This window comes from Macrobrachium nipponense, chromosome 30 (assembly GCF_015104395.2).
Source record: "Macrobrachium nipponense isolate FS-2020 chromosome 30, ASM1510439v2, whole genome shotgun sequence".
NCBI lineage: Eukaryota > Metazoa > Arthropoda > Malacostraca > Decapoda > Palaemonidae > Macrobrachium > Macrobrachium nipponense.
Window position 1 is genome coordinate 53,570,713 of NC_087218.1, and position 14,841 is coordinate 53,585,553.

General features: G+C 34.4%; 1 protein-coding gene across 1 annotated transcript; it reads right to left on the reverse strand.

Annotated features, from left to right (window-relative positions):
* Positions 1–9,515: 9,515 nt before the first annotated feature.
* On the reverse strand, positions 9,516–13,783 carry LOC135202071 (uncharacterized). Its single transcript, XM_064231328.1, has 2 exons — positions 13,714–13,783; positions 9,516–10,425 (listed from the first exon to the last, which is right to left on the reverse strand). The coding sequence occupies exon 2, from the start codon at positions 10,415–10,417 to the stop codon at positions 9,890–9,892; it is 528 nt and encodes a 175-aa protein (XP_064087398.1). The 5' UTR covers positions 10,418–10,425; positions 13,714–13,783; the 3' UTR covers positions 9,516–9,889.
* Between the last annotated feature and the right edge of the window lie 1,058 nt (positions 13,784–14,841).

Consider the following 14,841-nt stretch of genomic DNA (forward strand, 5'->3'; position numbering starts at 1 on the left):
ACTTAATGGAAGCACAGCAGAAGATGAAAAAATACTATGATTTAGGAGCCAAAAAAGTTGACTACAAACCAGGTGATGAGGTATTGGTATTCCTTCCAGTAGCAGGTCAGCCATTACATGCTAAGTTTTCTGGGCCTTACATAATAGAAAAAAAGGTAGGAAATACGGATTATGTTGTTCTTACTCCAGATAGGAGAAGGAAAAAGAGGTTATGCCATGTTAATATGTTAAAGCCATATTTTTCAAGGACGCCAAAGCCAGTCTTGTTGAATATAAAGTTAAATAATAATAGTAATCAAGAGAAACTTAAACTTGAGACTGAGGTTGAAGACTGGCCTATTTCAAATTCAGATGCTTTAAGGAATTTGAAGAATAAATTGGTTCATCTTGAGGAAAGTAGAGGTCAGGAGTTGAGTGATTTACTCTACGATTATAAAGATGTATTTTTCAGATGTTCCGGCAGGACCTGCTCATTAACATGATGTTGATGTTGGCAATTCAAATCCTATTAAACAGCACCCATATCGCTTGAATCCACAAAAGGCAGAGATTGTTGAACGGGAAGTAAAATATATGCTCGATCATAAATTGATTGAACATAGTAGCAGCCAGTGGAGTTCCCCTGTAGTACTTGTCAAAAAAAATGATGGTCAATACCGTTTATGTTTTGATTACAGGAAGGTAAATGCAGTCACCAGGACAGATTCATTCCCAATTCCTAGGGTGGATGACTGTATTGATCGCATTGAAAGGCCAGATTTATCAGCAAGTTTGACATGTGAAGGGTTATTGGCAGGTAGGTTTGACAGACAGAGCCAAAGAGATATCTGCTTTTGTTACACCCACTGGTTTATATTCCTGCAATGTCATGCCATTTGGAATGAAAAAATTCGCGGTAGTACTTTTCAGAGACTCATGAATATGATTACCAAAGACCTTGAAGGGTGCACTACGTATATAGATGATGTGGTAATTGTTAGTGATACGTGGGAAGAGCATGTCAAGAAAATTGCTGCATTTTTATCAGAAACTCCAGAGAAGCAGGTTTGGTAGTGAACCTAAATAAATGCGAATTTGGGAAAGCCAAGGTAGTTTTTTATTTGGGTCACGAAGTGGGTCATGGCAAAGTAGCACCAAAAGATTCAAATATTAAAGCAATTTTAGACTTTCCAGTTCCTAAAGATAAAAAGGGAGTAATGAGATATCTGGGTCTTGCCGGATTATAGAAAGTTTGTGGCTAATTTTGCAGATATAGTTGCACCACTAACAAAATTTGTTGAGGAAAAGGGTTGATTTTAATGGGATAACCAGTGCCAGGAAGCTTTTGATAAAGTAAAATCTATTTTGACTACTTCCCCTATTTTGAAAGCACCAGATTTTTCTATTCCTTTCAAGCTAGCAGTGGACGCCAGTGACATTGGTATTGGTGCAGTATTACTGCAGGAAGACGACACTGGGGTAGAGCATCCTATTGCCTTTTACTCTAAGAAACTGAATGATTCTCAGAAGAAATACTCCACCATTGAGAAAGAAACTTTCTTTGGGTTTAATTTTGGCTTTAAACAACATTTTGAGGTATATACCAGTACCACCTCTTCATTAACCGTATATACAGACCATAACCCATTAAAATATTTGAATCGTTTCAGGAACAATAATCAGAGATTAACAAGATGGGAGTCTAGTTTTACAACCCTACGATTTAAATATCCTACATATCAAAGGAAAGGAGAAACGTCATTCCGGATGCATGTCAAGAATGTGACTTGCTATATTTTTTGACCTGATATTTGTTGGATGCAAAATATATATTACATATATATTTTTTCCTTTTTTAGGGGGGAGGTGTAATATAAATAAGTAATTCTGTTTTGAATAGTTCGGGAAAAAGATTTAGACAATGTCCAAATGCCAGTTAACTACTTGTTCCCCATTTATCGATCAGGAACGAAGGTTTTCGGGGGTCACGTCACAGCAACGAGAGTTATGGTCGGCAGTGAGAAGGTGTCTGTCTTCAAGGAAGGTCACTGATACGTTTAGAAGATACATTGTTGGATCCGGTGTTTCGCCGTTGAGTTGGAGCAAATAATTCCGTTCCCATCTGATGGTTGTGGCTGTATGAGAAGCAGCGTTGGCCCTCTCGAGTAACGTTGGTGTGGCCTGTTTAGATGTGGGAATTTAGATGTGGGAATATCAGAATTGTGGCTTCATTCCTGGATTGTGATTTCCAGGCGTATCTTCGTATCGGTGGCTGAAGAAGAACCTCTCGCTCAAGAAATGGTTTTCGAATACTCCCTATTCACTCGGAGACCTCTAGAACTGCTTGTTTGAACGTCAGCTAAGTTTTGTTTTATATATTTATTAATTATTTTTCCAGAATATTATCTGAGCTCTTAGATACCGGTCGTATCTGCAAGTGTTTGTTATTTAAGCATAATAAAAGTGCTTTGAAGTGTTGTTTTGTGTGTAATTCTCCTCCTCATAATTAAACCTGTTTATAAATATGTGCTTGCGGTAGTTCATGATGTGGACATCGTAACAATATATATAAATATACATATATATATATATAAATATATATATATATATATACACACACATTTCAGCACGCAAATTCTTCACAAACTTTGAAATATTATAAAAATAGATATATATACACAAGCTAGGTACTATGTCGTACCTCCAAGTAAATGGGGATACATTCCACAATAATGTAACATCATTCTGTAGCTTTATAGAATATATATTTTAGTGACAAGACCACAGCTGATGGTCGTAAGATATAAGTTACTGTACAAGAAATATATATTTTATAAAGATACAGAAGGATTTTACAATCATTGTGGATGATCCCCACACACACACACACACACACACACACACACACACATATATATATAACACACACACACACACATATATATATATATATATATATATATATATTATATATATGCATATATATATATATATATATATATATGTGTGTGTGTGTGTGTGTGTGTGTGGTGTGTGTGTGAGTGGGGATACAATCCACAATGATGTAAAATCTTTCTGTATCTTTATAAAATATATATTTCTTGTACAGCAACTTATATCTTACGACCATCAGCTGTGGTCTTGTTCACTAAAATATATATTTTATAAAGCTACAGAAGGATGTTACATCATTGTGGAATGTATCCCATTTACTTAGAGGTACGACATAGTACCTAGCTTGTGTCTATATATCTATTTTTATAATATTTCAATGTTTGATGAAGAATTTGCATGCTGAAATGACGCTTAATATTTCAGAATATTTGGTAAAAAATAAATAAATAGATAAATTACGGAATATTTCGGAATTTAGTAAAGAATTTGCATACTTTCTCGCACGTTCCAAATAATCGCTCCTCCCTGTAGTCGTATTTTAATTCATTAACTTTTTTTTATCTTTTTCCCACAGACTTCCAGGTCTTGAACTGGCATGTATACGTACGTATACCCTCGCTCCGGTTGTCTGCATATACCTTCTGAAATGTAAATGAAACGAGGGAGGCCGGAACCTTAAACGACCTACCAGGACCCATTTTGAAAAAGAGAAGAATCTTACCTTCCCTGTTTTAAGGTAGGTCACGACCATATGTCATTTAGTAAGTCACTCTCCCTCTCTTGTACAAAATGGAACTTTGAATCAGAATGTATCCTAAAGGAGAAAGTTCGTTCAGTCAGGGGGAAGATAGTTTCCGTAGTCACGTCTATTTCTCTCTTTTGGTTTAGCTGATAATGGAAAAATAACTCATCCCACTTCTCTACGAAACCCTTCCAGGGGGAGGGTTGCAAAAAAGGGGTTGGGGGACCTGCCTAACTATCCGTATTGGTTTAAAAGGGCGAACGAGTCCTTCGTTAGGAAGGCTGAACTTCGAGTCCTTTGCTTTGAGAGGGAGATTCACTCAGTTTTTTGCATGTTTTAAATTTAAAGAGATTTTCATGTATACAATTTCATGATTTTCTTATTTAAATTACTATTATAATTCTTATTACTTACAAAGTTTTTGAAAGGATACAAATTTTTATTTATCTCATTATTTATGCAATTATCATCATTTATGAATTTTAGAAAAGGTACAAAAACTAATATGTAAAATTTTATATACAGTTTTCTCTTTTATTTATCATTATTTATATATATTTTTTGAAATTGTACTTGTGAACTCTGAGTCATCGTATTTAATGTGTGTGTTCTCAGTATGAATATGTTTTTATCGCTTACTCTGGGAGTAAGCTTACAAACTACTTTGTTGTTGCTGTTGTTGTTTTGGGTGGATTTAGGAAATGTCTTTGGAAGAGTCTAAAATGGTTTGAAAAACGTATTTTCCGTTGAGTTAAAGATACAGGAATTTCAAGATAGGATATTTATGATTTATTTATTAAAATATAAATGTAAAAAATAAATAATGTGCATGTTAAACAGTACAGAACAATTATTTCTAATAAAATATATCGTATTTACTTTAATTTTCGTTGGTGAAACAAGGCTCTATTTAACCGTAGATTTTAGCACGTTGTGATATACATTAAAAGTTAGGAATATAATGTTTACAACATATGCGTGAGGAGAAAATCTTGTAAGCGTCCTGAGTAAGCTGGAGGTCGGTTCACGCCTTGATTTGTGTTAAAATCGCGTTCATTCATCACAGCGCTGAATGACCTCACCTCGTTGGTCCCAGTGCTTTGCCTTTGGTCTAAACCTCATAGTATTCCATTCCACTCCACTCAGTTTTGCCATTTCAAAGACGGAATTCTTATAATGGTCCCCCATTTGAATGCAAATTTGCTCCAGGGGGCTTTTGACATTGTGACGTTACGAGGAATTCCAGTGTGAAGTCTAAATAGAAGGGTTTGACTGATATTCGACACGAAATGCAGTTTGAGGACCAGAAATTTAAGGACAGGTAGCTGGGGGTTACTGATAATTTATTTTACAGACAAATGGGTTGACATTAGACAGGGCGGACGGATATGTATTTGCAGTCTCGCCACCGCAAAACAGAAAATGACTCCGAGACCCGGTAAATTGTTGTTTTCTTACAGACTTCATTTAAGTATAAATTAAACGTTAATATAATGGAATTGCAAGGTGTTATACATCAGCAAAAGGGCCGCGGAACGCTCTATCGGATGGAATAAGGACAACGCGACTTGATGGATTGTTACAATGAAAATAGGGAAAAAGTGTTGTTTCCCCTTACACTAGAAAGAAGGGTTACTGAAGTATGGAGCCCAACGTTTTAAAATGCAGTATAGCCAATTTATCAAAATAAGGGACTGAATAATAACGTAATTGTTATAGATTCCTAAATGGCATATACCATGGCAATCTGTATGCCTGATAAATTTAAAGTATGCTGGTAAAACATAAAGTATGCGAGAACGATGTAAGAAAAAAATATCTCAGTTCACGTAGTTACATTGAGTGTCTTCCCTAATTTCATGATAGGACACTTCCTTTCAAATGACAACTCTATACGCGTGACATCATTAATTTCTGTTTAAATTATCACAAAGTGACCTGCACTTAGATTTCAGTATTTTAGTTGTGGTTTATATTTCGGTGTTGGTATATAATGCTGTACGAGTCGGGTCCCACGAAACTTTTGCCACCGCCCAGTGCTGGCCTGGCCTATATCATTGCCAGGCGCACGATTATGGCTAATTTTAACCTTGAATAAAATAAACACTTCTGAGACTTAAGGGCTGCAATTTGGTCCGTTTGATGATTGGAGGGTAGATGATCAGCATACCAATTCGCAGCCCTCTAGCCTCGGTAGGTTTTAAAGATCTGAGGGCTGACAGACAAAGCCGACACAATAGTTTTCTTTTCAGAAAACTAATACACAGAAAGAGGAAAAACAAGAAAGGTTATGTCAAAGTGACCTACGCTTAGATTTCGGTAATTGAGTTGTGATAATCGTAAAGAGTAAATAAGTGAAATAAGTTCAATCAGTAATTTAGTTGTGATAATCGGAAAGAGTAAATACATAAAATAAGTGTAATCGGTAATTTAACCGTGATAATCGTAAATAGTAAATCAATAAAATAAGGGCAATCGGTAATTGAGTTGTGATAGTCGTAAAGAGTAAATAAATGAAATAAGTGCAATTGGTAATTTAGTTGTGATAATCGTAAAGAGTAAAAAAATAAAATAAGTGTAATCGGTAATTTAATCGTGATAATCGTAAAGAGTGAATAAATAAAATAAGTGCAGAAGCAGAAACGCCATGATTTCCGATGCAATGCAGAACGGGGGACGATCGGAAGCTTCTGTTTTGCATGAAATGTTCTCCTCCATGAATAATGCAGAGGATTATGCTAATGGGACGTCTATCACGACACATGATACGCCTTTGTGAAATATATGTATTTCGCATTCGACCCAGAAAACGTTTCCCCCGCGACTTTTAATCGCCCTAAGTCATCCGTCCTATTAGCTTCCTGCTGAGTTTTGAACGACTTTGTCGTAGCTGCCCTGTCGTGCTCTATTTTTTCCTTGCATTATTAGGTGTCTATATATATATATATATATGATATATATATACTATATATATATATATATATATATATATATATATATATTCATATATATATATATATATATATATATATATATATATATATATGTTATTTTCTTTCTATTTTTATCACATAACCGTGATGGTCTCGAACGCCGACTGGAAGTCGTAGGAGGGTACTGTTCGGTGTTCGAGTCACCTGGTAGATACCAAACCATTCTTCACTTAAGATTTCCCTTCAGGTAATGTTCCCGAAGTAACGCGAATTGGATATTAAACGACTTTCGTAGCATATATATATATACGTGTATATATATATATATATATATATATATATATATATATATATATATATATATATATATGTATGTATGTATATATATATATATACATATATATATATATATATATATATATATATATATATATATATATATATATATGTCTACATATATGAACTGGTAAAATGTTTCTGTTACAGCAGAATTCCCATCCAAATAAAAGAGCCCATAAAAACGCCAAAATATAGAGAGAAAATACTATATTTCAGAGACTGCCGTCTCTCTCTTCTACCTGAAGAGGGAGACAGCAGTCTCTGAAATAAAGTATTTTCTCTCTATATTTTGCCGTTTTTATTGGCTCGTTTTTTTTATTATTATTATTATTATTATATATATATATATATATATATATATATATATATATATATATATATATATATATATATATATAATTTGTGTGAGTTGGATATCGTTGTAACATTCTACATTTTATAGCCATTGCCTCATCCCTTATCATTCAAAATCTTATAAGTATAAAACCGTAAAACATTTTTTTTTTTTTTTTTTTTTTTTTTTTTTTTTTTTTTTTTTTTTTTTTTTTTTTTTTTTTTTTTTAACCAAAACTACTTGTACATTCTACCCCGAATCATCTTGCATTTTTCTTTTACCCTGAATTACCACACAATTCCATTGCCAGAACTTAACAGTTTCTGCCTTTCCTTGATTTTCTGTTTACCTGACTCTTGCTTCATTTTATATATCCTGGTTGAAAATTGTTATTTTTGGTTTTTATCCACCATTTCACCGCACATTATCTATCCAGCCTTTCATCATGATTGGCCTCCATCCTTGGAATTTCATCGTTCTATTGAATTGTTTCGTTCGTTATTTTCTGAAGAAAGAACCTTTGACATTAAACATTTATATCCCGAGAATTGAGCAACCACTTTTCTCGTCCATTACTCATTAGATTTTCCCACTGCTTAGCCTTCATTTTTATATTCCATATCTGTCATTTTTTTTTTTACAGCTTCTGTGTAACTCCTGTATTCCCGAGGATCATCACTTTCAGTGTAAGAGGTCATATCTTACAAAACAAAAACTACACAATTATAAAAAGACAAAATTAATATCAAGAATTCAGGCTGACGCGAATAACGTTCATTTTCTCTTGAATTAAATCGGAACCGAATGAGACAATTAAAATAAGGTTTCAACGTTGAAAATATTATTACCTTCCGCTAAACTACCGTGTTGATTACTGAGGCAAATTTACCAATATAATTTCTCATCGACATAAGCCTGATGGGATAGGAAAACAGTTTAAATAATTTCTCATTGAAATAAGCCTGATGAGATATGAAAACATATTATAGCACAGATGAGTCTTCGGTTGTTTTTGGAATAAAGTTTTGCCGTAGGAGAGGAAGACAACCCTTTTAAACTTTGAACGTTCTCGAACATTTATGAGGATTTCTTGGACGGCAATAAATTTATTAACAGTTAATGAAAAACAGTTAATGAAAACCTCGACACAACAAAAACTATCGAACTATATAAAACGGTAAAAAAAAATTCTTTGGCAAAATACCTACTCCGAAAAAACACGATTATTCTCGAAGACAACAACAAGTGTGGTGCGCATTTCACGGGGCTCCCCCTGCGTGTAATATCTTTAAGAACTCCTAAATAATATAGCTGAGGGACATCCTGCTAAGCGGAGACCGTAATTTGTAACACTAATGTCAAAAGTTGTTGGCGAAGAAGGGAATTGCCCTCACGTATTTCATAAAAAGATGAGTGAGGCGGAATGACCCGTTTGGGGAGAAGAGCTATTATATATAATATATAATATATATATATATATATATATATATATATATATATATATATATATATATATTCTTCGAAGCGCTTCCATTACTTACTGTATCACACAGAAGTAGTGAAGTAGCTCTTGATTTGAAGGAATTTTCGTTCTCATTGGGATGTTTGTTACAATAGGCTATAAGAAGTGAGTGAAGCGCCTCAGTGGCGTGATCGGCTTGCCACTTTGGTGCCCGCGAGTTCGATTCTCTGGCATTCCATTGAAGTGCGAGAGATGTGTGTTTCTGGTGATGGAAATTCAATCTCGAAGTGGTTCGGAAGTCACGTATAGCCGTTGGTCCCGTTGCTGAATAACCACTGGTTCTATGCAACGTAAAAACACCATACAAACTAACAGAATCGACTGAGTGGGGTCTCTGGTCATCTCCCAGTATGTACTTACAAGATCCCATTTTTTTTTTAAATTAACAAAAAAGTATATAGTTAAAAATGCACTAAAATGCAAGGAGAACATATTTAAAAAATAAATGAAGAACAAGTAATTAGTTAAAAAAGTATCCAAATGCAAGAAGAATATATTAATAAATTGATGCGTTGCATGTTCGCTTGAACTTCTGATACATCGAATGTTTTATTGCAATCAAACTGCAGAGTAATTTGGTATCGGGTTTCATTAGGTAAAGATGGTGAATCTATTTTGACTAAATCATCCGAGTCCATTTCTAAGGCCAGTTTCTTCTTCTCTGTTGTTTCGTATTAATCGTAAATTTTAAAGTTGGACTCCATTCAGTCAAAAGTTACATTTTCATGTGAATCATAATGAGAAATAAGTTTATGAATAAAAATAAAACCATTATGGTTTTTTCCGGTTTAATAAACAAACATTACACAAATTCAGTTCAAAGTCTCAATAAAATCATAATCACTTTGATTTCGTTATACGAATAAAAAAATGAGAAATTTAGTGCTTGCGTAAACTGTGGATTTTGTTGTTTAAATTCATTAGATTGTCTGCCAGAAGCATGTTAATGAAGCGCTTCCGATATCGACACTTCCATATTCTGCTATATTGATCAAAATTCTGGCTTCTTTTTCCTGTCTTGAAAAATCTCCCTTTGGTCTCGTATCCAGGTGCAATCAGTTGTAATCCCTCAGTGGAAATCACTATAGTTTAGATGATACCTTTGGCGTCTGGTTGTTCACTGGCCACAATTTCTTGATTAGGACTTAAGGTTTTCCAGCGGCTTTGGGAGCTGCGGACACGGTGGGCGGGGGAAGAGTTTCAACTCGGTCAGCTTTGGTATCGGCAGATGTTCCAGAGCTCCAGGCGACCACGGGCGTTCGAGTATAATCAGCTTCTCCAGTGACTTCGGGAGCTGGAGAGAGTGCGGGAGGGTCCCAGGCAACCTGAGGCCCACCGACTGAGGGGTCAGGGTTCCAGTCGAAGGTGGCGCCGGCGTTAGGATCAGATTCCCCGTCGGTCATGACTCCGTCGTAGGGCATGGCTCCTCCGGTGGGCTGGGATTCAACATATTCGTCTTCTCCGTCTTCTCCGTTATACTCATCAGTTTCTCCTGAGGAATAAGATTCCTCGTCGGTTCCAGTTTCGCCGCTTTCGTAATATCCCTCTCCGTTGTCATTCCCGGTTCTTATCTGCCTGACTTGTCTGGATGGAAGAGGGCCGGGAATGGCCATGGCAGCTGGCAGTATGACTGCCACCAGAGCCAAAGTGACAAGTCGTCGAGAATCAACCATGGTAGCTGCTGCAAAGGAAATGAGATATTTTACCTGGGACTGACAAGTCGTTTAAGCTGCACAAATGTGAATGCTTAGGATTAGGATTTGCTGTGCAGTGAGTTTTGCAAAAGAATGTGTGAATAGAATGCGGCAAATACAATAAGACAGGCTGATCAGCTGTGAATGGAAATTAAGTAGTAGTTTTCGTGTTTTACTTATTGTCTATTTATTAGTTACTCATTCATTTTTTATCTAATATATATAATATATATATATATATATATATAATATATTAAGGTTATTTAGCATCAAAATATAGAGAACTATTTTGATTAAACGGTAGCTGTCATGAACTGAAAAGGAAACGAACAAGTACAAAATTGAAACAATGTAGTCAAACTTCCTCAACTGTAAAATCACAGCCAAAGCTCATCTTGGGGATATAGCCATTTTTATGAGATAAATTTTCTCGTTGATTGTAATTTATACAGTGTAGCTGTGTTTCAATATATATATATATATATATATATAATATATATATATATATATATATATATATATATATAGTTGTATTCCACATAGGAAAAGGAAAATGGTATGTGTCCGAAAATGCCCAACAATTTCGTCCTCCAATGGAGCGTTTAAGGAAACGCTCCAAGAAGAGGTCCATTGGAGGACAAAAATGTTGGGCATTTTCTAAGACATACCATTTTCATTTTCCTATGTGGAATACTACTGAATTACCATATCTTCGTGCCTAAGAAGATTACCAGTAATATACATATATATATATAGATATATATATATATATATATATATATATATATATACATATATATATATATATATACAAATATATATATATATATATATATATATTATATATATATATATATATATATATATATATTATGTGTGTGTGTGATTTTATATATATATATATATATATATATATATATATATATATATATATATATATACATATATATGTATATATATGTATATAATATAGATATATATATATATATATATATATATATATATATATATATATATATGCATATGTGTGTGCGTGTGTGTTTATGTGTATAAAATATTTAGTGGTCACCACCTTCTACATCCATTAGTAGAGTGCTGCATTTAGTGTTCATTGGCCGTACAAGAACAAGAACAATCACTACGATTTGGTGCAAAAGGGTCATTTGTCAAGATGAGCAAAAGCCTGGACTGTTTGAAGCCTGCATGTGCAAGAGCTTTTAATGACGTTGCATACCGGAAGGAATTCTGTAAGAGACGTTCTGTGAGAATGTCTATGTAAGAATTTATATATTGGAACAAATTTATTTATACACATGTTTTTAGATATTTTTATATGAAATTTATTTCAAAGATTTTTTTTCTATTAGAATATATTTCGGTGTCAGTAACTTAGATGTTGTGACGCCAGTTTTAATAGACACAATCATTCAATCAATATGTGGGAATTCCTCTCTGTAGACAACGAATGCTTATTATGTATTTATTATAATCCAGAGACATGGTAGGTAAAAGCTGTTCTTTTAATGTGATTCGAAGACTTGTGTTTATACAGAGAGAGAGAGAGAGAGAGAGAGAGAGAGAGAGAGAGAGAGGGTATCAAGTGAAATCTGCTGAGCATCATAGCAAAGAGATTAAGGACAGAGGAAGGGTGAGGAAAACGAGATTTCCTTCATCCGGGGAAAATGTTTCCCCTGTCGTCGTCTCCGACCAGATTTTCCCCCTTCACCTGCGGGATTGAATTCTTACGGTCCCTCAATGTTCATCGGATTATTGCGCCCTCTTTGGGCAGTAACGTCGTTACTCCACAATGCCCGTCTGCTTTCACCGGGTCCGTCGCAGTACCTCCTCCTCCTCCTCCTCCTCCTCCTCCTCCTCCTTGTCCTTGCTATATAACTTCGTCTCCTCCTTTGTTCCGCCGCTCACGACGATGGAAATCTAAACTGGCACCGCGGGAGGTGACGCCAAAGTTTCTTTAAAAGTCTTTCGTTGGAACACCAGAGCTGCCTGACTTGATCCTCGTATCTGTCGACGCGCCTTAATCGGGACTATATATAACAGGATTTGATGGAATTCATCGCGTCTTTACAGTAACAAAGCGGACACGGTCTGAAGATTAAAAAGAGAGTGTTGCACGGTTTTGGCGAGATTGCTCGAGCATTTGCAAGGATGCTGCGGATTACTTTGTAATTTGATATGAAAAAAATCCCTATATATATGTATTGTTTATATAATAAAAGGGGCCCATAAAAACGCCAAAATATACAAATTATAGAGAATATTTCAGAAACAGCTGTCTCTCTGTTCAAGAGGCAGTAGTCTCTGAATTATGGTTATTACTCTATATTTTAGCGGTTTTATGGTCTCCTTTCATTAGATGGAATTCTGTTGTAAAAGAACATTTTTACCAGTCATATATATATATATATATATATATATATATATATATATATATATATATATATATATATATATATATATATATATATAGATATGTATATATATTTATCTATATATATGTATAATATATATATATATATATATATATATATATATATATATATATATATATATATATATATTATATATTTTATATGTATAATATATATATATATATATATCTATATATATATATATATATTCTGACGTAATACTTTTTCATAAGCTTGAGTTGTCATCACAGAGGGAACAACTTTATACACAATTCTCATACACCTTTCTTTACTTGTCCTTAAATAATTTTGGCTATTGGATGTCCGATTTCGCTTTACTGATGAAAAACACGAACTTACACATATATATTATTTCTTTATCTAAATTTGAAAGGAAAGACTCTATATGTGAATGTGAATGTGGAATGTTATGCTAATCATGATTCTACAGACTCCGCGGTAATGGAAAATTCACCTTTTAGTCAGATATGTTTGACTTCGGTACGGCCATTTTTGTATTATTATTATTATTATTATTATTATTATTATTATTATTATTATTATTATTATTATTATTAGGAAGGTGAACCCTATTTAGTTTATTATTTTATAAATTGTAAGAAACGAGGGCTATTGTACCGGGCAACTCCCCCTATTCAAACTTTCGTAAATATAAATGAAATAAATATGAATAAAGTAAATACAACATCAATATAAAACCACAATTTGACGTAAGATTTCATCCCCAAAATGAGCTTCAATTAGCATCATGCAATGCAAGTGAATACAGGGTAGAAAAATAAATGTCTGTAAATAAAAATCTTCAACTTACTGCACTTGACTCACCAGCGAAAACAGATCTGAAGGAACCTAGTATATGCTTCTTCTTTAAAGCTCCACGAGTAATTGAAGTACCGAGTTCCCACCTGTCCCTTATATACCTGCCAGGATTTGGTTATGCCTGCAAGCACCGATGATAGACCGGAAGTGAGTGTATGCCATTAAGGACGTTGCGTGCAAGGAATTCACGGTTGCAAGATTACGCTTGCCGATTTTGTTCAGCTCTTTTCCTCTGGTCACCCGCGTTCTTCACATCCCTGATATAGATCATTTTAATGGCTGTACGAAAAGACTGCGAGATTTCTCGAAATTACCCGGAAGGGGGCCAGTGTCATAGTTTAGTGTATCCCTAGAATGCATCACTCTTGCTCTTCGTATATACACGGCCCAAACTTACCAAAAGAACCTGTGAATTTACGTATGCTTAGGAGGAAGTTCTAAGAATTCAAACATTCAAATCGCCTCAAAGACTATTTCATACAAGAACAGAATCAGAAGATCAAGCCGTAGACTGATGCATACTATTCTTCTTGCATTTTAATACATTTTTATCTATTAATTTATTTTTTAATAAAATATATCTTCTTTCTGTCTTTCCCTTGACCTCCTCCTCATTTCTTAATGAAAACCTTAATATTCTTTTGAAGCTTCAATTTCAAGTCAGTGGTTCCTTAGGTGGGCTTGTTCCTTATGAATAGGTTTCATCTTCTGAATAATAATAATAATAATAATAATAATAATAATAATAATAATAATAATAATAACAGGTTCACGTGAGATATTTGTGTCACCCCACCATCAGTTTTCAAAAGTGTCATACTCATTCAATGAACATTTAAGGGTATTCTCGTGTCCTTGTCACTCATCTGCCAATCTCCTTATGGGGGCAGCGCCACCAGTGCATCTCATGCGGTGCACTGCAGGCATTACTTCAGGAACTTTGCAACGTCCCTTCGACCCCTAGCTGCAACCACTTTCATTCCTTTTACTGTGCTTCCGTTCATATTCTCATTCTTCTATCTGACTTCTCACCCTATTCTAACAGTTGTTTTTTTTTTCTTTTAGTTCACGTATTTTCCGAGGAAGCCAAAAATCACATTGCCACTGATTGATTCCGTATTTGATTCGGTCATC